This window comes from Eriocheir sinensis, chromosome 37 (genome assembly GCF_024679095.1).
Source record: "Eriocheir sinensis breed Jianghai 21 chromosome 37, ASM2467909v1, whole genome shotgun sequence".
In the NCBI taxonomy this organism is placed as follows: Eukaryota; Metazoa; Arthropoda; class Malacostraca; order Decapoda; family Varunidae; genus Eriocheir; species Eriocheir sinensis.
In genome coordinates this window covers 14857331-14881787 of record NC_066545.1, presented here as the reverse complement: position 1 = coordinate 14881787, position 24457 = coordinate 14857331, and the positions used below count along the sequence as shown (strand labels likewise).

Here is a 24457-nt window from a genome sequence, read left to right as displayed (position 1 = left end):
CTACTACTACTACTACTACTACTATTACTACTATTACTACTACTACTACTATATATGTATACTATATTACTACTACTACTATTACTACTACTACTAGAATAACGTATGAAATGTTTAATGCTTCACATCTGGAATACTACTTTTTTTCTTGACATGACAATTAGAACACCGGAGATGAGCACCGAGGCCACGCGCACAGCCTTGACTTACTTTATTTATCGAAACAATTTCCTCCTCAACCCCGAAAGTCAAGTACACCTAAGACAAAAAAGTACTATTCCTCCTCCAGCCACACAGATTCTTGATCCAATGTAACGGAGATTTACTGACTTGATTACTTACTCACTAAACAGTCTCCTCAGCTACTGACACCTCATTCTTGACCCCAAAAATCCCGTACACTTAAGACAAGATGTTATTCCTCCTTCGGCTGCAGACTCATGTAACGGAGATGAACACTGAGGCCAAGAGCAACTATAGCATATGCCCCCAGCCGTACCTTTTGCCTTTTTCAGCTTGAGAGGGAAAGTTCTGCATGGACCTTTATTATTTTATTGATTTCTTTATGAGGGCAGAAACACAGACAGTTTCGGGAACACACACTTGTTATTGAGCGATGCATATATAGTGATTGTGATGTTGATGATGAGGATGAGGATGACAACGATTATGACAACACTAATTATCAGTGTAATAACAATAGTATCAGCAATTATCATATTACAATGATAATAATAACGGTAACAATAGCTATAACAATAATGCCAGTCACTAATGATGATGAGATGATGATGATGATGGTAATAATAATAATAATAATAATAATAATAATAATAGTGCCTGAGTTATCTACATTGCTTATTTTCTTCAATACTCTTCACATTCGGAACTAAATATCCGCCATTAATAAGAAAATCCACAAATAATTATACCATACACTATTTCCAGAAGCATCAGCGGCCTTTTTATATCATTTTTTATTTTATTTTGTCCCTGATCTTCTCCCTTTCCTATATACACACACACCAAAAAAAAAAAAAAAAAAAAAAAAAAAAATCGGGCTTCACCATTTTATGTAAAGAACACAAGTAAGACCTTTCTAACTCCACCATCGGATCCATCGAACTCCTCCCTCTAATGGCGGTGGGCTAGCGGTACCATCCCAGGAGGTACTGCAGGAGGGTGACGGTCTTCCTGGTGGGCGCGGGCGTGGTGGAGGGCGGGGGCGGGGCGCGCGGGCACTTGGTCTCGTAGCTCATGGAGAAGCGGAGGCTGCGAGTGGCGCCGTGAAGGGTCCGCACCGAGAACCGCTCCACGTCCTCGAAGCGATCTGAGGAAAAGGTAAAGGAGGTAAAGTTAAGAGCATAAGGAATAGTTGCGCGTGGCCTCGGTGCTCATTTACGTCACATTGGCCCTGTGGTGAAGATATGTACAGGTTATGAAGATATAAGAAACAAATTTAACTTACAATCAACTTCTCACAACACAGAAAAAATAATAGCAGAATCACTACCTACTTTTTGGTGAACAAAGAATCAAAGATATACAAGAAAGAAAAGAATATATTAAAACTATCTGGAAAACATGACACAGAAAAACACAGGAACTGTAGCACAACTAAAGAAATAGCTTAGTAGGAGCAGATGCCAAGGCTTATCCCACGCCTACTACTGAACTGAGTATACATTTCGGGGCATACGGTAGAGTTGCGCGTGACCTCAGTGTTCATTTCTGTCGCATTAGCCTTAGACAAAAATGGAAGTATTGATTTGAGTGTTATATGAAGAAGAAGAGTGGTACGTGCTTGCTATTCTATCCTCTAAGCCACTTCATATGGTACAAAGGTATCTAAGCGGAAAATACAGAAGATAAAGTGCTAAAATATAATATAGGTGAGCCAAATACGTCTTCACTTTTGCGTACTTCTGTCAGTGTTTTGATCTTTGCCTTCAAGATCGGAAAACTATACAATATCTACGTTAACATCGAAGATCAACCATGCCCTGTTTCACCTAAGTTTTATAACATTGGCCAATCCACAAACAAGCTAAGCCCTCCTTCAGCTGTGTGATTGGTGGATGATGGGAGAGGTTAAATCACATTGCTGGTTGCTGGTGGAGTGGGCGGGGCTAGTTTTCGAAGGTAGTATAAAAAAAGAGAACACAGGTGAGGATGAGGATTAGCCTACTCACCGTCAGTAGTGTCTTGACCCGGAAGGTTGTGGCGCAGTTGTCCGCCACATAACATCCTCTGTCGCACCATCACGTAGGCGCCCCCGCACACCAGCTCGGGTTCATTCTCTTCCTCGCTCTCTACAGATTCAAAATCGTCACTATCATTCTCCTCATCATCACTGTTTTCTTCACTTTCAGTCTCGTCAAGCTCCGGGGGCTCCCAGTCACTGTTTGTGATAAGGTTGATCACCGCATCTATGTTTTCAGAAGTGTCATCTATCTCTTCCTGGCTGTTAGCTCCCTGGACTTTAATATTGATGTTCACACCCATGTTCCCTTCTGTGGTGGTGGGCGTGGTGGCGGGAGAGGTTGTAGTGGTGCTGGTGCTGGTGGTGGAGGGGAAGGTGGTGATACTGGTGCTGGTAGGGGTGGTGGTAGTGGAGGGAGAATTGGTGCTGGTGGTGGAGGGGAAGGTGGTGATACTGGTGCTGGTAGTGGGGGTGGTAGTGGAGGGAGAAGTGGTGCTGGTGGTGGAGGGGAAGGTGGTGATACTGGTGCTGGTAGTGGGGGTGGTAGTGGAGGGAGAATTGGTGCTGGTGGTGGAGGGGAAGGTGGTGATACTGGTGCTGGTAGTGGTGGAGGAAGTGGAGGGAGAAGAGGTGCTGGTGGTGGAGGGGAAGGTGGTGATACTGGTGCTGGTAGGGGTGGTGGTAGTGGAGGGAGAATTGGTGCTGGTGGTGGAGGGGAAGGTGGTGATATTGGTGCTGGTGGTGGAGGGGAAGGTGGTGATACTGGTGCTGGTGGTGGAGGGGAAGGTGGTGATATTGGTGCTGGTAGTGGGGGAAGTGGTGAGCGGAGATCCTTGTCCGTCTGATTCTGCCACACTGCCCGTTGATGTCTCCACAGATGTGCTGGTGGTGTGTCCCGTTGTTACATCACTTGCATTAAAACATTCATTCGTCACACTTGGAGTTGTCATCCCCTGAGACCCAGTTGCTTCAGTAGCTGTAGCGGGGCCTAAACTCGATGCTTCAACTGCTTCGGCGCCTGTTATGTCACTGGCCGCTACCGAAGAAGGGATATCCGAAGTTTGGTAGTCTAAATCATCTGCTGTCGTATCATTTTCTGTACCTCCGACATGCAAATCGTCAGAGGTTGTCGGTTCGCAGACTGCACAAGAGCTTTCACCTTCTTCCTCCCTGGTAGTGTTCGCCTCAAGAGCTTCTGTAGTGACATCTCCACTTTCTGCTTCGTCTCCCTCAGGACTCATAGCAGTTCCTTGGCCACCCTCACCAGGAAACCCAATCCCCGAGGAGACCATAGTATCTGGAGGCAGGGAAATGGAGGTCTCGCTGCCGTCCAGTATCAGCCACTCTATCTCATCATCAAGGAATGGATGTGGTTTACTAGTGGAGCTCTGGGAGTGGTCGGCCATTACCAGGTCACCCACAATTTGCACCGATTCGGGGTCTGTGAGGGTCAACTCCACCTGCATGGGCCGCCCTGTTCCTGGGGAGTCGGTGGTAGTGGTGGTGGTTGGGGTCATGGAAGAGGTGGTTGGCATGACGCTGGTAGGTGTGGTGATAGCAGTTTGGGAAAGTGAAGTAGTGACAGACGTAGTGTGGATAGCAAAAGTAGTGGTAAGGGCTATGCTGTCTATAGTGGACGGTTGAACTGAGCCAGGGATGGTGAGGGTAGGGGTAGTAGTCGGTTGAACAAAGCCAGGGATGGTGAAGAGATGGGTAGTACTGGTGGTTGAAGGGGCAGGTCCAGTGTTAGTAACCATGGTAGTAGCGGGGGTTATGACAATCGTTGTGAAGGAGACTGTAGGTGCCATGGTGGTAGCTGAGCTGGTCTTCTGGAGGGTACGAGTGGTGGTGGTCGCTACGGGGACGGTGGCTGTGGTAATGGATGTGAAGGTGATGGTCTTGGTGAGGAGGTCTGTTGTTGTTGTTGGATCATGTTCGCCCGGACTGGTTTCCTTGGGGTCAGTGTGTGTGTCCTTCTGCGGTGCCTCGGTGTCCATGCTGAGGGGAATAGGCAACTCCCCGCCGCCCTCGATGGTGGTGTTGGATGTGGTTGTAACGTTATCATCAACTCTTGTCACGATTAACTCAGTCGTAGGTTCACTAATAGCTTCAGGGATAATGACAGGGCTAAACGTTGTAAGCTCCTCCATTGCTATAGCCTCAGAGAATGTTACAGACTCATCATCAGTATCTGTTGTAGAGTCAGTCTCTTCTGAATACTTGTCAATGTTCAATGCCTGAGGAGTATTCGTGGCATGGGACTCACCGGCAGTCTCTGAAAAGCCTGCCGTTTCGTCCGTTGTTGAACTCTCCAAGTTGTCTGTGAGGTCATCATTAAGGGGCGTATAGGGGACCGTAGGATTCCCAGCACTCACCACCATCCCTGCCGTCACCCAGCTGTCACCATCTCCTGGCAGACCCACACCCATCGTATCCATTAAAATGTCTCCAACAGTTTCAGTAGGTCTGTTGCCGTTCACCAAGTACTCCGTCAGAAATTGGTCCTTTAGTTTTTCCAGCACCACGTCCACGTCGTCGTCGATCACGTGTAAGATCGGAAAGGGCTTGTCATTTGCCGATAACGTGTCCTTCATGTCCCAATGCTCTGAGTCTGGGGGGGAAGCAGGGACGCCACTCATGTCCGATACAGTGGTAACCGGAGGTGGGACTTCGACATCGAGAGAAGTGTCCTGACCATCAGGGGGTGGAGTCAGAGGAGCTCGAATCACGGTGGCGGCGGTCATGGTGAGGGCATCTGCGGACGAAGCATAATGAGTTGTAGTCTGAGCGTCTGGGACTGCTTCGTCAGGAGATATAGTGGTCAGGGTGTTGTGGAGGGCTGTAGGGGCATGAGGAGGGGTAGCTATGTTAGGGGTGTCGGTGGGCGAGGTCTTTAGGGTTTGGTCATGTGGGGAAGTGTCCGCGATACCTTGAGGAACAGTCTCGATATCAGTGAGCGTGGTTGTGATGTCTGAGGCTGCGTCGTCTGCTGCCGTTGTCGGAGTATCTTGGCCACTGGTACGGGTGTCCAAGATCGTTACTGAAGTCAGTGTGTCGATAATGGTGGTCGGAATATCTGGAGTCGATGTTAAACATTCTGAGTCTGTTTTTAAGATGTCATCGGTTGTGGTTTCGATTTCTAGGTCAGTGGTCAGATCGTCATAGATCGTGGTTAGGGTATCTGCCTCCGTTGTCAGGTCATCAAAGGCCGTAGTTTGAGTATCTAGGTTTGAGGTCGGGATGTCATCAGTCGTGGTTGGGATATCTGGGTCAGTGGTCAGGTCGTCATAGATCGTTGTTGGGATATCTGTACATGTGGTTGTGGTCAGTTCGTCCAGCATTGTGGTAGGGATATCAGAGTCCGTGGTCGTATTTGGGATTTTCGGGTCTGTGGTCAAGTCGTCAAGGGGCGTGGTTGTGATTTCAACGTCTGTGGTCAGAATATCATCAGTCGTTGTTTTGGTTCCTGGAGTCATGGTTGAGGTATCAAAAGCAATGGTTAAGGGGCGCAACGAAGGATCAGGTAAGAGTGTTGGAACTTCTGTCAGTGGGATGTCTGAGGAAGTCATCACTGCGTCTTCGTCGTATGACATGGCCTCAGTTGAAGTCGACGTATTGAAAGCAGCCCCTAACTGCTCTCCAACTACTTCCTCACCTTCAGTTTTCTCCTCGTCCTTCTGCTGTTGAAGTTTCTGTTTCTCCTGGAGCTGGTTGATCACATTCTGTATTTGCGTGATGACTCCCTCGTTGGTTTGCGATTGCACTAGGGGGACGAGCTGTATCGGGCGCGCCTCAGTGATGGGTTGATCCGGTGTAACATGTAGCAGGTTATTGTCTTCAGGGCTGGAGCTCTCTATGTTCGAGTCCATCGGGGCAGAGTCCGGCAAGATGGCATTTTCCTGGATCGTGTCTTCTGGGTGAGTGACCTCTGCTGGGGTGTCATCAATATCATTCTGAGGGAAGTCGATCAGAGGGATGGTGTTGTGGTCCACTTGATCGGTGTTTCCAGACACTCTCACCTCCTCCACCGTCCTGTTCACCAGGTTGAGAACGTCCAGCACGCCGAAATTCACGCGATCTTCTTCGGTGTACTGTTTTGGGTCGCTTTCCTCCCTGTATTGGCGGGTCTGAGGCTGACTCGCACTCCTGCCAAACCGCCTCCTGTTGCTCGTCCCGTTCCTGCCTCTGCCACTGCTTCTGTTCCCGTTCTTGCCTCTCCCGCTGTTGTTATTCCCCTCTCTGCCTCTGCTGCTGCTTCCATGCCTGTTGGTCTTGCGTATCTTGGTAGCCGGCTGGTTTCTCGGGAGGACGCTTTCCAGGCTACGCTGCTCCATGTTGACATCGTTGAAGTGACGGTTGCAGGCTTCATCGCTCTTCTGGGACCTGTGCGAAGGAATAAAATCATGAAAAATCAACACTCTTTTAAGATTTCTATGTTTTCAGTAATTTATGTTTCTGGACGTGGTTGGATATGACATAAAGGGAACAAGTTGACTTTTTTTATACACGCACACTATATGTGAGTGACTGATTGATGGTTTATTATTGCAAAAGAACACAGCCAAGGAGAAGGAAGGAGCATGCCATCCCGACCTCCAGGCAATACATAACGTGATTTGCAATAATACAAGAAAGAGACATGTGTTCAATATACCCCCATGCCCGTATACCATTTCCCTCTTCCCTGCTCCTCCCTCCCCTCCCCGTCCCTGCCACCTGACCTCACCTGGCCAATTTACTGAAGCAGACATCGTAGTTGAGGGCGTCGCCGAGGTGGAGGCCGGAGTCGTAGTTGAGGGAGCGGACGGTGGACCTGGCCTGCCTGAAGTACTGGAGACACCCGTGAGGCGCTGCAGAAGGGGAAGAAGGAGGAGGAGGAGGAGGAGGTTGGGTTAGTGATCTTATGGAGTGACTTGTGGTTTTTATTATTGTGTAGATTTTGGTTGGTCTTCGTCTATGTATCGTGATAGAAAACAGGAAACAAACACTTTCTTTCTCTTTCTGCCTATCTATCTATCTATCTATCTATCTATATATCCATCTATCTATCTATCTATCTATCTATATCTATCTATCTATCTCCTTTGGTATCTCATTTTAATCTAGCATAAACCACACACACTCCCATCCCCCACCCTCACTACCCTCATTCCACCCCTCCTACACACCCTCAGCCCCCCTCCCCCCCCACACCTGGCCCTCACACACACCTGCCTCCTTCTGCGTGTGTTGCGTGATGAGCACCTTCCACTGGCGCTGCGGGACGGCCTGACGAGGGAGCAGCTGAGCGTTGTCCAGTCTCACCCTCACCTCGACCTCCCCGGGCATCAGGTCCACGTACACTGGTGATGGTGATGGTGGTGGTGGTAGTGGTGATGGTGACGAGGAGGAGGAGGACGAGGACAACGAGGACAAAGAGTAAAAGGAAGAGAAAGATGATGGTGATGATGGTGGTGAGGAGGAAGACGAGGACAAAGAAGAAAAGGAAGAGAAAGATGATGATGATGATGATGAGGAGGAGGAGGAAGACGAGGATAAAGAAGAAAAGGAAGAGAAAGATGATAATGATGATGATGATCAGGAGGAGGAGAAAGAGAAGAAGAGCAAGAGGACGACGATAAAGAGGAGGAAGATGAAATGAAAGAAGGAAGATGAGGAAGAAAAGGAGAAAAAAGAGGAGGAGGAAGAGCAAAAGGAAGAAAGAGGAAAGGAAGGAGAAAAGAGAAAGGGAAAAATAAGGAGGAGAGGGAGAAGAAGGAGGAGGAACAACAACACGAGGAGGAGATCGAAGGAGGAAAAGGAGAACAGAGAAGGAAAAGCAAGCAAGATGTTGTTTTTTTTGCTTTTCATTATAAATATCTATTGGAAAAGAATCGATTTATCTATTTGCTTAACTTTGATTTGTTTGTTTATTCATTTATTTATTTATTGTATCTTTATTGAAGGCAAGGGAACTAGGTCAAGGGCAAAACTAACAACAACAACAACAACAATAATAATAATAATAATAATAATAATAATAATAATAATAATAATAATAATAATAATAATAATAATAATAATAATAATAATAATAATAACAGTCTAATAACAAATCTTCGTGGTCACGCTGGATTGCTATGCGGGGCGCCTCGTCATGACCGTACGCTTTGCTCACCCATGCATTACCATAATAGAATCTTCCGTGTATTCCCATTATCATAGCAAGTCACTCTATACCCCCTCCCCCCCCCCCCCCCTTTGGTTTTATTCCCCTCCCGCATACACGCGTTCACAGCATTATTATTTTCCCAAGGTCACAGTGGAGATTATTCGGGTTCTCAGGAGCGCTTGTCACGTTCATTGCTCAAAAGCTTTGCCAAACTACCAGCAGGGTCATAAAACTACCCTTGGAACTACCCACAGCAACCTCTATATACGAAATCCTAACGTTGGTATTCTTAGACCCAGACGCTTCCACCTCTCACATTAACTATCTCCAAAGGTCGAGAAGGACATCAATCGGGTTCTAATAAGCGTTCTTTTAGGTTGGTACAGAAGAAGAGTCGAACTACGTGGTTGAGGGGTCATACAACTACCCCTGGAAAGACCCACAACCTCTACGAAAGTCTTATCAAATGTGTGTGCGCTTGGGTCCCGAAACATTTGAGAATAGACTTCTAATGAGCGTTCTTTTAGGTTGGTGGTACCGAAGAAGGGTCGAGCTAATTGAGAGGTCATACAGCTACCCCTGAAAAGACCCACAACCTCTACGAAAGACCTATCAAATGTGTGTGCTTGGGTTCCGAAATGTTTGAGAATAGGCTTACAGTGCTGGCGTGAGTTGTTGCCGCAGAGGGTGGGCGTGAGGGCTGCAGGGGCGCCGGGGCGGGTGATGGAGAGAGCATCGCCTTGGCAGCGGCCCCGGACAGGCTCCCCGAGATCCATCAGCTCCAAGTCAAGTCTCGCCTGAACCACCTGCAGGAGAAGGAAGAAAGCAAGAATATGAGAAGAGAAATGCAACCGGTGAACGAAAGTGCATGTGAAGTTCCCGGAGAGTTACAAAAGCCTTCCTCCATCTCTGACCTCCCATCCCCCCTTCCCTAGCGACACTCACCTCAGCCTTAGACCTCTTTATTCTGATGATGCAGGAGGCGGGGTCGCGGGTGCCTGCTGGGAAGTCCTTGTTGACGAACCACGTGTTGTTGATCTTCGCCTCGCCGCCACACAACACCGGGACTGCAGATGTGTTGAGAGGAAGATTGAGGAGGCAGGTAGAATGATGGACAGGTAGGTAGATAGATGGATAGATAGATAAATAGGTTGACAGATAAACAGATTGACCACTGGATTGTATAGATGTTGAGATGAGTTTTGACGGTACAAATAAAAAGATAGATAGATAGATAGACAGACAGATAGATTAACCACAAATACGTAACATGCTAGAAAGAGATAGACACACACAAACACACATACACATACAAACTTAAACACACACACCTCAACATCCCCTATACCCCTTCACACACACACACACACACACACACACACACACACACACCATCGCACCCCAACTCCTTTCCCACCAACCCACACTCACCCACACTTACCCACACAACACACGCCCCCTGAAGGGCAATTCCCGGAAGCCACGCCGCCCGCCTTGACGCAATCGTCTTCCTTGAAGCAGGTGCCCCGCGGGAGGAGGGTGTTGGCGGCGGCGCACTCCACGGGGGCGACGTCAGGGGCGGGGGGCCAGAAGGAGAACCCGACTGTAGGAGGAGGAGGCAGAGTTCAGGGGCGTGGACGGAGGAGAAAACGCAAGATCATAAGAAAACACCTCGAAACACAGGAAAGATGACAGTGAAAATAACAATACATAATAAACTTAATGGATGATAATGATAATGATGATGATGAGGGGAAGAAGGAGGAGGAGAAAGAGGAGGAGGAGGAGGAGGAGGAGGAGGAAGAAAAAGATGATGATGAGGAGGAGGAGAAGGAGGAGGAACAGCGTAAGGATGAAAATAAGTAGGAAAACACGTATTGATAAAGAGAAAATAGGTAAACACACACACACACACACACACACACACACACACACACACAGGTCCCGAAGTAAACAAACCCATTGGCTATAAGGAAACACAAGCCTTCACACACCATTAGGCCGTGTCATACCTCCCCCGCTCTCCGGATGACAGCTAAAGGAAACTAAATGTAGGTAAGCGTTGGTAACACTGGCATAACGGAAGAATGACCACCGTTACCTCCCTCCCTCCCTTCCTTCCTCCGTCTACCTCTCTCTCTCCCTCTCCTTCCCATTCTTTTTTTCCAGCTTTTCTCTCTCGTCATTTCTGTGTACATAACGCTCTTTTAAATGTGCATATTAAGTGTGGGTCTTAAATTCTCTCTTCTTCTTCGACCACTTGACCCTCATCTTTTGGCAGCCTAAAACGTAGCTTTGAGATGGGCCGTGATAAGAACAGTGTGTGTGTGTGTGTGTGTGTGTGTGTGTTATGGTCGTAGGAGTGCTATATATAGATACTGTATGATGATTTATGATGATGAAATATACCTATAAGTAAAAAAAAAAAAATGCAGTGTGAAGAAGAAATTTGGATATTGGAAAAATCTCTCAGTTAAAGTATGAAAATAAATTATTAAAAAAATGAGATAAATGAATAAAATGGAGCGACATGAGAGAAAAGACTGAAAAGAAATGCAAACCGATAAAATCATAAAAAAACGAAAGAAATACGAATGCAATAAAACAAAAAAAAAGAAAAGAAAAAGGAAAACAAAAAAAGAACCGTAAAAATAATAATACAAAATAGAAAAAAAGAAAAATAACATGAAAAAAGTTCGAGTAAGAAAAAAAGTAAATAAAAAAGAACAGTAAAAATAATAATAATACAAAAAAAGTCGAGTAAGAAAGTAAATAAAAAAAAAGAACGAAGAAAAAAATACAAATTCGACCCAGACGCGAAAACCATAAATAAATAAACCCAAAAAATGCAAAAAAGAAAAAAAAAAAAAAGAAAGCTATAAATTTAACCCACTAATGGTCAAAGAAATATCTCCTAATCTTTCTTGACCATTTATTTTAACCCTTTCCTTTCCTGTGTACCCCCCCCCCCTCTCTCTCTCTCTCTCTCTCTCTCTCTCTCTCTCTCTCTCTCTCTCTCTCTCAACACATGGTGGCCGGGGGGCGTGTCATTAATATGGTGTGTGTGTGTGTGTGTGTGTGTGTGTGTGTGTGTGTGTGTGTCATCAGGGTTTACACAAGACGTTTACAGTAGCAGTAGTGGTAGTAGTAGTAGTAGCAGTAGTAGTAGTAGTAGTAGTAGTAGTAGTAGTAGTGCGAAGAAAAATACTTAAGAGCAAGAAGATTGGAAAAGGAGGAGGAAAATGAAAAGGAGGAGGAGAAGGTAAAGGAGGAGGAGGAGAAGGATTAGGAAAAAAGGAACAGAAAAATTAAGAAGAATAAGAAGAAATTAGGAGGAGGCGGAAAAGGAAAAGAAGGAAGAGGAAGAGCAGAAAGAGAAGGAGGAGGCAAAGGAACAGGAGGAGGAGGAGGAGGAGGAGGTGTATAGAAGTGGGTCAGGTAGAAGGAAGGTTTCATTTAGGGGTCAGGGGTGCTTCTTCTGTGTGTGTGTGTGTGTGTGTGTGTGTGTGTGTGTGTGTGTGTCTGTCTGTGTGTGTGTGTGTGTGTGTGTGTGTGTGTGTGTGTGTGTTCACCCCGCCCGCCCTTCCTCATCCGTCTTCCCCTGACGCTACTGTTATGTGACTACGTTTCCTGTGTTTAGCGTCATAATGGTTGGCCGCTTTGCCCTCTCTCCCTATTGCCTTGCCCTCTAATTCACTGGCATACCCGTCATTTTGTCGTATATGATTTGTGATTTAGCTTCGATTGTCATTTTTTTCTTGGGCTTCTTTTCGTTTTATTTTTTTCCGTCTTTTTTTTTTAGACTATCATATTTTCCTGTTTTTATGTTGTTGTTTTTTATTTTTTGTTGTACTGGGTGTTGTTCTTGTTTTTCTTGTTCTTTTTCCTGTTTTTGCTCCACTTGTTCTTGTTCTTTTTGTTCTTATTCTTGTTCTCGTTCTGGTTCTTGTTCCTGTTCTTCTTGTTTTTGTTCTTGTTCTTCTTGCTCTTATTCTTGTTCTCGTTCTAGTTCTTGTTCCTGTTCTTCTTGTTTTTGTTCTTGTTCTTCTTGCTCTTATTCTTGTTCTCGTTCTAGTTCTTGTTCCTGTTCTTCTTGTTTTTGTTCTTGTTTTCTTCTTGGTCTTCATTTTCTCCCTCCATTTCTTCCTTTATTGTTTCCTTCTTGCGCATTTCCATTCCTTATTTGCATTTATTTATTATTTTCGCCTTTACGTACTTTCTACTTCTTTGTTTCATCACTTTCCATATAATTTCCCTTTTTTTCGCATTTTCTATTGTTGTTTTTCCCGCCCACACTTTTTGGCACATCCGCGTTCGTGACCGTGACCAATTTCGGCGACTTTCACACATTTAACGCCACTGCTCGTGTTGGCCAGGCCCGAAGTAGGCTTATAGGCACGGGAGGGTCAGGTAGGCAGGTATGTAGGCCTACCTGAATACATAGTCCACCCTCTTCTTAAAGGCCAAGCACTACCACCACCACCACCACCTGCGTGTACGAAGGAGGAAACATGGAAACACGGAAAAGAAGAAGAAGAAGAAGAAGAAGAAGTGGGAGACCATTAAAGTTAGGCTATCTATTAGGACCTATACCCTTCACTTCCCAGAGTAGATAAAAAGAAAAAAGAAAGAAACAACCTAACCTAACCTAACTTGACCTAACCTAACTTAACCTAACCTAACGAGAACAATAATTAAGAGACCTTTGTTCGTCCCTATACGTGTCTTCACAACCCTATATATAAGGCCTTAAAAGAAAAGAGAAAGAAAAGAAAACACGAGAAAAACAAAAGCCTTCCTGCAAAAACAATGCGAAATCAACCCATCTATACGTGTCCTCATCAACGTTACATGATGGCCAGCAGCTGTCATCGCATCTGTGACCATCTCCGCCTCGGGATGGTCACTGCCCCCCTTACTATCGCGCCGCCTCGACACAATGACACAAACTCACGCCACTCGCGGTTCCTCTCGTTACGCGGCTGATGGTTTTAATCGGTCTGGTGAGCTTGGAGGGCGTGGGAAGAGACGTGCTGGGAGTGGAGAAGCGGGCAACCATGAAGAGCAAAGTAGCGACGGATATGTGCACTGAGGCCACGCGCAGACCAGTGGGAAAGGTAAATCAGGAAGCAAAGGAAAAGCGAAAGAAGTGTGAGGAAGGAAAGGTGGAAAGGAAGAAGAATCGATGGAAAACAACAGGAAGAGAAGGAAAAATAAGTGTGAGGGAATAAAAGCAGAGGATGAGAAATCGATGAAACGAAGAGTCATTGAGTAAATATAAAGGAACAAAGACGTGTTGGGAGAAAGAAGAAGAAGAAGAAGAAGAAGAAGAAGAAGATGAAGCAAAAGAAGAAGAAAAAGAATGACGAACGAATAATAGACAATAATACAAATGATAATGGCAAGCGTGATTTTTTGTTTCCACGGACGAACTGACGAAGAGAGCAGAAGAAAAAGGAGGAGGAGGAGGAGGAAGAGAAGGAAAACAAGAAGAAAAAAAAGAACTATAATAAAGATAATAATAGAAATAACAAGACAGAGCGTTATTTCTGATTTTCACGGACGAACTGACGAAGAGAGAATAAGAACAAGAAGAAGAAGAAGAACAGGAACGAGAAGAACAGGAACAAGAACAATAAAATAACATAATAAAGATAACAGAAATAACAACAGCGCGCGTGATTTCTTATTTTCACGGACGAACTGACGAAGAGAGAAGAACAAGAACAAGAAGAACATGAACAGGAAGAACAAGAACAAGAACAAAAGAATAACAAAGATAACAGCAATAACAGCGCGCGTGATTTCTGGTTTTCACGGACGAGCTGACGAAGAGAAAAAAGAACAAAAAAATAATCAAACAGGTGAACGCGCGCTCCCTCGGCTTCCTCTTCCCCTCCGTCGGTTTGGTCATTGTGTGAAGACCTCATAACGGCTGTTGGCCTGCACACTGACCCCCTTCTATGCCGGCTGCAGCGTGGAAGCCGGCCGCAGCCTCCTCGGGATAGGCCACAGGATTGCCAGATGGACCCTTGATAGCTTCTCCTTCATCAAATTTACACTCCTCTTCCTTCCTTCTCTTTCCTTCTTCCTTTTCTCTCTTCCTTCTTCTTCTACCACCTTCCTCAAAATCAGTGTCTTTCCTTGATCATCCTCAGTACAGTATTAACATCAACATTCCTATATATCTTTCCTTATAATTCATTTGATCAGTAGACTAACTATCTATCATTATTTTATTCCTTATATATAACCTTCCCTATTATCTCCTTTCTCTATCAGTAAATCCCCGTCTATCTTTCCCTATTAACTCCTTCGATCAGTAGGCTATCAATCATTCTTTCATTTCTTATATATAACCTTCCCTATTATCTCTTTTCTCGATCATTAAATCCCCGTCTATCTTATTCCTTTAATTCCCTACATCGACCCGTAAAGATAGCTCCTCACTTTATCAATAACTCCTTTTCCCTCTTATTTCTTTTATTCGTTATATAGACCATTATTGATTCCTTACTTAATCAGCAAATGCTTATATCTATCTTGCTTTCCATATATCAGCAACTGCCTTTCTTAATTCTTCTCTCTTTATAACCAAATCTCTCTTTTTCTTTCATTCCTTATATGGATTGACCCTTATTATTTTCTTTTTCAATCAGCAAATGTCAGCCAATCTTATCTCCCTCACTCCCTATACAGCCTTTAATAACTCCTTCCTTACTCATTAAATGTCTATCTTGCTTTCTATCCTTGTATGGACCCTCATTAACCTCTTCCTCAATCAAATGCATGTCTCTATCCTGTCTATCTTCCTTTCTATTCTTTCCTCGTCTTGGTTTCTTCTTCAACTAATAACGTGATAGGCTAGATTTCTCTCTCCGCTAAAGTGCTGTCATTGTATTCCCTACTTTCCTCTATTTCCTCTAATCTTCTTTTCTGGCTAATTTCCCTTCTAACACTTTCCCAGCTTACCTCTTCCTTCCTCATCTATACTTTTCTAACATTTCCTTCTAACCTTCCTTTCTAATTCATTCCTTACTAACCCTTTTTCCCTTCTAACCTCTTCCTTCTTTCGTCCCCTCATTTCTAACCCTTCCTTTTTACTACTTCTAATCTTCCTCTCTGATCTTTTTCCCTCTTAATCTCTTACTTCTTCATCCCTTCATTTGTAACCCCTCTTTTAATTACTTCTAACCTTCCTCTCTGATCTTTTCCCTTCTAATCTCTTCCTTCTTCATCCCTTCATTTCTGTAATGCTTCTTTTTAACTACTTCTAACCTTCCTCTCTGATCTTTTCCCCTCTAACCTTTTCCTTTCTTCCTCTCTAACCTTCTTTCCTATAACACTTCCTTCTATAACTACTACTTCTATGATTACTACTTCTGTAACGACAACTTCCTTCCTAATTATACTTTTCCAACTGATGTGACTACCAAGGAATTTTTCAGGTCAGTAATTCCGTATTTCTTAAGCTTTTGCAAACATAATCACTCACTTTTTATTCTTTAGCTTATAAGTACACTTCATTGACTACCTTGCATGCGTTGTAGATATTGTAGTTTTGATCCGTTAACTATAAATGGCCGATTGCATAGTAGGCTACACGGTACATCGGTCCTATTAGATGAGTCAACCAGATTCTGCTCTTTACCTTCTCTCTCTCTCTCTCTCTCTCTCTCTCTCTCTCTCTCTCTCTTACTCCATTTCCTCTAACTTCTCCTCCACCTGTTGCGTCCAATCTTCGCCATCTGTCTGTGTTATTCGCTATATGTTCTGCCTTGAACCGCTTTCTAGGTTTGTTACGAGTAAGTAAATTGCACTACTTGTTCATGATGGCTCACTGTCAGGGCCAATGTGACGGAGGTGAGCATCGAGGCGACGCGCATCACCTAACTTTAATGTCACCTGGTTTTTATCTCTCCACCGCTTTGATACCACACACAACAGGTCTGGGGGGGTGATTATATTTTCAGTTTACCAACAAAATATTTTCAAGCGATAACAACTATATCTAATGGGGAGCATACGCATAGGGGCGCGTCGCTTCACTCACTCGGCGCCCATATACCCTCGACGGTCCTCCAGAGCAAACTCCCACACAGCTGCCTTATCCATCCCAAGTCTTTCCCGGAAGGATCGGCTGACTTGCCCTAACCATGAATTACGTGGGCGTCCCCTTGATCTCCAATACATAATAATAATAAAAGCAGTACGTTGTGTATAAGTAGGTAGTCAACATGCTACTGAAACAAGTATACATTTATCCATCTACTTCATACTTACTAAAGCCTCGTGGTGATGGACTATGGTCGAGGGGTAAACCTTGGGTGAGGGCGGCACCCACACACGCCCACACTACCACCCATGCCATGCCCGGGTATTACAATTATACCCTAGATTCCTATGTTCTTCTATAGTCAAATGTTTGCACTGTTTGGCTGAGTCTCCCCGGTGTGTGTTAGCGAGGGTTTTCAGTCACGGGCGCGGGAATACGTGCTGGTGTGACTCCCACTCTTGGAGACCACCACAGAATGACTTCCAGCTCCCGCGTCTCCCGCAGAGCAGCGCCGAACACCCCCTCATTCCCTTCCTTCAGGCCCCTCCCACCAGCCCTCCTCCTCTCCCCTCCCTCAGTTCTTTAGTCACCTCCCACCTCCTTCCTCCCTCCCTCCTTTCCACCTTCCTCTTCAGTCATACAGCCACCTCCTATCCCCCCTCCTCCCTCCTCATCCCCAGAGTCCCCTACCTCCTTCTCCCTCCTCAGCCCCTCCCATCTCCCTCCTAACTCCTCCCTTCTCAGTCCTCCCTGCCTCCTCCCTCCCACCCTCTCCAAGTTTCCCTCCAGTTGTCACGTCACAATCTTCCCATAATTTCCTCTCTCACACGTTTAACACTGCGCCCGTGACTGCAAACGATGGTAATGACTTTATAGGATTGAATAATTACTTCGTTCTAGTTCTTATGGATTGGTTGGCCTGGATGTGGTGGTGTCCGTCATGTATAGAACGCGAAGTAGAGCGTTGGATCATGAACACACACACACACACACACACACTGGTGGCTAATGGTTATATGATAATTACTACTTCACACCTAACATACGCATTTTCGTTAGTCACACACACACGCACAGTGAAAACTTACTGAATAACATTATGACATAGTTTTTCTGCCTTTCATACCTAAAACCTACTCATCTTCCTTACCCCCATCTCTCTCTCTCTCTCTTTTGTTCTCTATCACACAGCTTAATGCAGCTCTCTCTTCCTACAAAAACAAGTAAACAGAAGCATAAACAAACCCAAGAATTAGGCCACTGCCCTCTTGAAACATTTGATTATCCACTTTTTTAACACAGCTGGAAAGACTTAGACAAAACACATGTAATAATATAAAGGATAGATTCATGAAAAAAACAAAGAGTGGGTATTAGACTTTATATTGATTATTCACTACATAATAAATAGCTTAAAATGGTATTATAGCACTCCAGTATAATTTCTTACATTCCTCTACTCATAAGACATTACAGAGGTTTCAGTTATCAGTTGTCGTTGCATGGATAAGACATTAGTATATAGATTTGGTTATGTATACAATGTGCCTTTTAAACTGTGTGTGTGTGTGTGTGTGTGTGTGTGTGTGTGTGTGTGTGTGTGTGTGTGTGTGTGTGTGTGTGTGTTCTAATCTATTCGCTTTTTACAGGAATCAGTCAAGTTTATAGTGCCCTGTATTTTATCACATTTTATCACATAGTTTCTCAAATGTGTGTGTGTGTGTGTGTGTGTGTGTGTGTGTGTGTGTGTGTGTGTGTGTGTGTGTGTGTGTGTGTGTGTGTGTGTGTGTTCATTAGGCATTTGAATATCACCTTTCAGACTCTCAAAAGTTCTTCAACAATAAATGGTGAGGATGATGGAATGGGATACAAGGTTTTAAACTTTCTTCAGTACACCTCTTCATATATATCAGTCCTACCATATGAATTAGACTACTCCTCCCCTTCCTCATTTTCACTCTTTTCCTTGACTGTTTCCTCTTTTCCCTCCTCCTTATTGCCCTCCTCAACATTGGTATCCTTCCCTTGCTCCTTAAGACCATCCTCAGTATTAGCACCCTCCCCTTGAGCCTTGACTTCTTCCCCTTCGGCACTTCCCTTCCCTTCAAAGGTGTCCCCTTGCTTGGGTTCTGTTCCCTGGTTGTCAAAGGCGATCTCATCTGGGTCTGGTGCTCTGGGCAGGAAGTCTTCTCCAGGGAACATTCGTCCGAAGATGGAACGGGCCTGCAAAAAGACGTGAACTTGTAGCTACACCAAACTACACGAGAATATAGAGACTACAAAAGATAAGTCTGTCTATGCAATGGGTGTCAAATGCCTGAAGAGGAATTGGCGTATTTACCTGTTCAATCGCTAAATCATAGTCCAGATCAGTGTTGGGTCCAGGGCACAGATAGAGGTTGGTTGGAGTGGAAGCCCCCAGGTCACAGCTACTGTAGTCAGCCTGAAAAGTAATAAAGGTGATGAAAAACTGAGGGAAAAATGAATGAACTTGTTTCTGTCATCCCTCCCTCTAAACAGATACATATACGTACATATACACAGACATATATACCATCTGATATTTCTTTTTTTTGCAGTTATTACTTATCGAAAAAGTGTGTAGTGGGCTTTATTTTTCTCTTCTATATAGCCCATGATTAGTCTTCTTTACTCTACAACACACAGAAACACAGACACACACACACATACCATTTTATATTTCTTTTTCAGGGGTATCTCTCTAGAAACAGTGTGTAACAGGCATTTTCTTTTCTTCTATATAGTTTATGGTCTTTTTTTTTTAATCAAGGGTATAGTAAGAAGAGGAAGTGGGTTAGTGGTGAAGGTACAGGTGGGGGAGAAGGAACATTTGTATGGTGTAGGTTCATTAATTGTTCTGATGTAGTTATTGTAGTGGTCTGTTTCCTTTGCTCTGAACCCCTCAATCCTCCCCCCCCACACACACCTGGTTGAAGAAGAGGCTCCACACAATCTTGGGTTTGGTGTTGTCCGAATTTGTTGTGAGGAGCCTCGTCACAGCCACTTGCAGGTCACTCTCCGCGTCCTTGCCTTGGCAGGTCATGTGCACACAGTCTGAAGGTGATATGCATAATGGAAAGATGATGATGATTAGGGTTTCTGTTGATCAATGGTAACTTCTGTGTGTATATGTGCATTGGATTCATGGATAATGCAGTTGACTTTAAGCATTATAATGAGTAGCAAGTGAACAATACTAAAAAGTCTGAATAGAAATGCTACAACAATTGCTTCATCAGTATATGCATTAATGTGGCTGGCATGCACTTTCTGGCATTTTTAACCCCTTGACTGTGGATTTCCTACAAGAAGACATCACCATGCAACAGAAATGGAACATAAAGTGGCTGCTACAATTCAGTGAAGAAAAATGTAAAGTCATGCACCGTGGGAGGGGATATCCAGCATACCAATACCACATGGGAAACACTCCACTATCCACCACAGAGGCAGAGAAAGACCTGGGAGTATATGTTACCAGGCTACCAGTGAGGGGCAAATCCATGCCAATCGCAGCGGACGGCTTAACAAGCATCGACAGCTTCATCACGACATTACAGTCCATCTTATTTGGAACCATCATTGGTTACACGACTACATGCATTAAGGCATCGAAAGAGTACTCACAAAGGCCCTTGGGACAGACATTTGTCCCCGGTCCCACTTCCACTACGGTAACAGGCTGTGGGTTGCCGTCCTTGGCTGGCAGGCGTAGCAAAGTCAGCTGCTCCTTCTCATGTGGCAGGATGGACCTAGGGCAACCAAAGAGTGAGTCAGATGAGCATTGATTTTCTTATTTTCTATTCTTATTTTTTGCTCCTTATTGGTTGATCTGAATCACTTTTATAGTCTTATTTTACTTGAGTATCATGGTTCTCTTGATTCTGTGTATACTGTTCAATTTGTTTTCTTATATTCCTCCACCCATTTCAGAACAGCCAAGGTATAGAAGAGGCTTTCACTTCACTTATAAGGTTTAGAAATGATCCTTTTCAACCAAATTCCTTCTTCCAAACATCAACCCATGCCCATAACTGAAGCAAACTTACCTGTCAGTCAGGAAGATTGCCCGGGACACGCTGCCGGCTGGTCCGCTTTGTGGCAAATACTCTTGAGGGGCTGAAGAAACACTCATGACCAGGTGACTGCATGTAAACCTTTGGCCTTCAGACAAGAGGCCTCGGCAGGTGTTGGATGGGCCATGAACAACTAAGGAGGAGACAGGCTTGCGGAGGATGTAGATGCCCTCAAAAACAGCACACAGCCTGTAGGAAGGAGTTTTAGGTAAATATTCTGCTTATCATCTATAAACACTTTGATTCTGAACTAATATGAAGGTTATTTCCAGAAACTCACACACAAAATAGTGATCAATTACTTCCTCTTATTTTCTTGGTCATTGAATGAGAACAAAATTATTCTCTGCTCTCCTTAAGCTCCTGTATGATAAAAATTCAAACCACCATTCTAATAACATTGTCAAATAGAACCAAGCTTAGTATTATGTTATCGTGAGTACTATATCGTGACCTCAGCTAAGTGTTCTACCTGTTCAAACCAACCCAAACCCACCTGCAGAAGGCCTGAGGGAGCTCCCCGCTGCCATACATCGAGAACAGAAATGGAGTGGTCCCGTAGCGTCCCAAGCTGGTGAGGAAGACTTTGGTGCGCTCCAGTCCCTCTCGACACCCAGCCCCCTCCTCCACCATGCCGATGGCCTCCGTCACAAAGTGGATGAGGTTGTCGGTCAGCTTTCTTGACCGAAGGAAGTCCACGAATGTCTTGTCGAGGTATTCTGTTGTAAATGAGACACGTGTGAATGCAAGGATGAAAATTCAAAAGTTATAGTGTAAATGGGCACAAAGATATACACAAAAAAAAATATAAAAATGACATCAACTTCTAAATTCCTTGATATTCCTATTCTCCAATGGTGGCTAACACTTATAGGACTGTTTCTGCAGGACCTCATTAGTTAGATACCATTTCAATTTGTAGCTATCCATTTATCTGTATATATCTTCTGGGACCTAGGAGCTCCATTCAAGATTGAAAAAGATGTCTTTTTTTTTTCTGTATGTATCTATATTTGTTGTCAGGACCATGAAGCCCAAGAATAGTGATGCTGCCTTACCTTCCACCTGTTCTAGATGCTGGTCAAACTCGTGACAGAACTCTAGGAACTTCATGAGAAGGCGTTTCTCCACCAGGCTGACGGCAGAGGTGGTGAAGACATCGCTGCGAGAGCATGGAACCACCAAGAGGTTGTCCCTGTCCCCTTCACGCCAAGTCAGCACCCGAGAGATACATTTGAACTCCACATATCTGGCAGGTAGGAAGGGGATCAGGGAGGGAGGAAAGAATGGAGCACATGCTAATTTTTACTCTTAAGAGAGATCCACAGGCATTTACCTTTTCAATTACTTCACAGTCTCCACCAGCACTTACCTGGCAATGTTAGAGGAGATGAGGAGCTCCACCATGGGGCCTCGAGAGTACAGGAGCTGCAAAAGGGGACGGTAAGTATTCATTGGTATTGTGTGTATTGTTATTATGTGCATTATGTATTCATTAGTATTATGTATATGTACCCTAAGCACCACCACAACAATTCCCTCCCTTCGGACTCACCTTCGGCGCCAAGTCCAGGTTAAACTTCCTGCTCAAGTTTAGCAGTTCTTCCTGAGACCACTGCTTTCTCGCCTCAGCCTTCTCCTCTCCTGATTCTTCGGCAGCATTGTTTTTGTTAGAAGGTGTTGCTTCCTGTGGCTGCTCCTTGGTTGAATCTTCTGGTGTGTCCTGTGCTGGGTCTTGTGGTGCCTCTTCTGGTGTGCCTTGTGCTGCCCCCTCTGCTGCAGTGCCCTCCTCCTGGCCAGCAGCTTCCACTTGAGGTGCAGTGGGACTAGGCAGTGGTTTCGTTCTGTGATGAAATTGAATGCGTGTAACTTAATTATGTGGAAAATCACGAACATATGTACTAGTACTTATAAACAATGGTGTGATATACTTCAAGAGAAAAGGGTTATCAATAAGCAAAAGTTAAAAATGAATATGTAATTGGTCAACATCTACTTGAGGTGCCATGGGACTAGGCAGTAGTTTTGTTCTGTGATGAAATAAAAAGTGTTTCTCATAAATCTCAAAAATGGAAAATCATGAATATACTTATAGACAATGGTGTGATATATCATCAAGAGAAAATAGTTATCAGTAATCAAAAGTTAGACAGAAATATGTAACTGGTTGGGTATGAAGAAATAAATATATATGATCTCTGATAAAAGAAGACAGCAAAGATATATCATGAGACTGAGAACACAAGGGTTGTACTCACTCGGGGACATGCCAGGTCTGCTTCACTCTGGAGTAGTCGTGGGATGGGTTGATTGTATTCACCAGCTGCTCCCCTTCCCCCAGCTCACATTCACCTGCTCAACACATAAAAAGTCATAAATCATACTTTCTGTATTATAAAGGTAACCAAATTAGAGCAAACTAAGTCTAAAATCTGTCCAGTTCAAATAAGAAATTATTACACAGATGAACCATTTGAGGAGACTAGTTTGAGTACCCACCTGATGGAACAACTGAAGGTGGAGCAGTGACTGCCTCCACCCATTGCTGGGCTCCCTTCAGAGTAAATGAAGCCCACTGGACCCCATAGTAGTCATTCCTGAAAGGTGCAAGAATGTAGTTTTTTGTATTTTTATGATTTCCAACTACTAGGTATATATTTATCATCTTTTCAGTTGCATTTTTCTCTCTATTCCACATTTCTACTTGCCCTAACCTTCTCTACCTGTTGATATAGGTGCTTTGTTTATAATAAGGTAATAAAAATATTTCTAGAAAAACTACTGTTATAGAAATGTAATCTTGTTAAAATTTGACAAAAAATGTACATAAAATGGCTTACTTGTCAATGTGAAGAACCTTTTTGCCTATTCTTGCTGCTGCTGCTGCCACAACACACTCCACCAGCCCTGGAGACAAAGACAATGACAGATGATACAGAGACAGCCAAAACAGCGGTCACCCTTACGAAACTATCTTCAAGGGTAAATATGGAGAATCACTACTCGTCTCCAATATTGCTCTCACGGCAATAATAACCATTCCAAGGTATCACATACTGTTGTACTACTCTAGTTCTACTGGCGCATCAAACATATATTGCGTCTACAACTGATGATAAAAAATAAGATACTATTCCTTTCCCCTTCAACAAAATTAAAACACCTGGGAATGAGAAGCAATAAGTAATGTGAGGAGAGACAAACAGAATACAAGAAAGATAAAAGAATACATTGAATGAGAAGGTAAGAAAACCCCTCCCCCCCCCCCCTATAGTCAGACTCCATAGCCGTGCTCACCAGTTCCCACCACGATCACGTCATACTCCGTCGGCAGCTCGTCCTCCATGGTGATGTACAAGCTTCAGTGGTATATCAGTAGCCTTGCTCAGCGCTCATCCTCCCCCAGGGCGCCCCCGAGGATAATAATTTGGGCTCACGGGCGTGTCTCGGGCAGGGCGGAGCACAGGGGGTTTGTTGTGCTGCGTCAGTGTTGCCAACTTGCCACCACCTTCTTCTTCTTTTGACCTATTCCGCTTTGTATCGCTTCTTAAGTCCTCCTTCTCAACACTTATATACTTCACACCACGCACTTAGTTACTTTACAGTGCACACTTATACCCTTCACTCTGAACTGAGGTGTTTTTCTGTTCTTTTCTTCCCCTGTTGACCACCATGAGTAAAATGATAATCTCGAAATCGGGCTTTTTCTTTTATTGATTGATTGATTGATTGATAGTTTATTGTTGCAGGTATACAGCAATTGGGAAAAGGGAGGAATTACCTGACATCCCAACCCCCAGGCAGTGCATATATAGTGTGATTGTAGAACTATTGATATATTTCTACTAGGTAAAAACAATGTGCAATGGTAGGGGCTTTTTTGTATTATAATGGTGAGGAACATTAAAAAAATATACATCAGAATTATTTTTTATGCAACTAAATACTTC

The 24457-nt window shown here is 44.2% G+C and overlaps 2 protein-coding genes across 3 annotated transcripts; both read right to left on the bottom strand.

The window, feature by feature from the left end:
• Positions 1-546: 546 nt before the first annotated feature.
• Positions 547-17091, bottom strand: LOC127008337 (mucin-17-like). Of its 2 annotated transcripts, XM_050880227.1 has the most exons (9): positions 16638-17091; positions 9796-9957; positions 9300-9421; positions 9013-9160; positions 7414-7545; positions 6930-7053; positions 5859-6586; positions 2193-4958; positions 547-1330 (listed from the first exon to the last, which is right to left on the bottom strand). In XM_050880227.1, the coding sequence occupies exons 1-9, from the start codon at positions 16723-16725 to the stop codon at positions 1149-1151; spliced, it is 4452 nt and encodes a 1483-aa protein (XP_050736184.1). In that variant the 5' UTR covers positions 16726-17091; the 3' UTR covers positions 547-1148. The 2 variants fall into 2 exon arrangements, with proteins under 2 accessions (XP_050736184.1, XP_050736183.1); XM_050880226.1 differs by having other exon boundaries at positions 2193-6586.
• Positions 17092-17967: 876 nt separating this feature from the next.
• LOC127008336 (rab proteins geranylgeranyltransferase component A-like) lies at positions 17968-24178 on the bottom strand. Its single transcript, XM_050880225.1, has 13 exons — positions 23805-24178; positions 23348-23414; positions 23007-23104; positions 22766-22859; positions 22063-22351; positions 21880-21935; positions 21566-21756; positions 21004-21226; positions 20481-20696; positions 20059-20183; positions 19358-19485; positions 18752-18853; positions 17968-18633 (listed from the first exon to the last, which is right to left on the bottom strand). The coding sequence occupies exons 1-13, from the start codon at positions 23851-23853 to the stop codon at positions 18343-18345; spliced, it is 1929 nt and encodes a 642-aa protein (XP_050736182.1). The 5' UTR covers positions 23854-24178; the 3' UTR covers positions 17968-18342.
• Between the last annotated feature and the right edge of the window lie 279 nt (positions 24179-24457).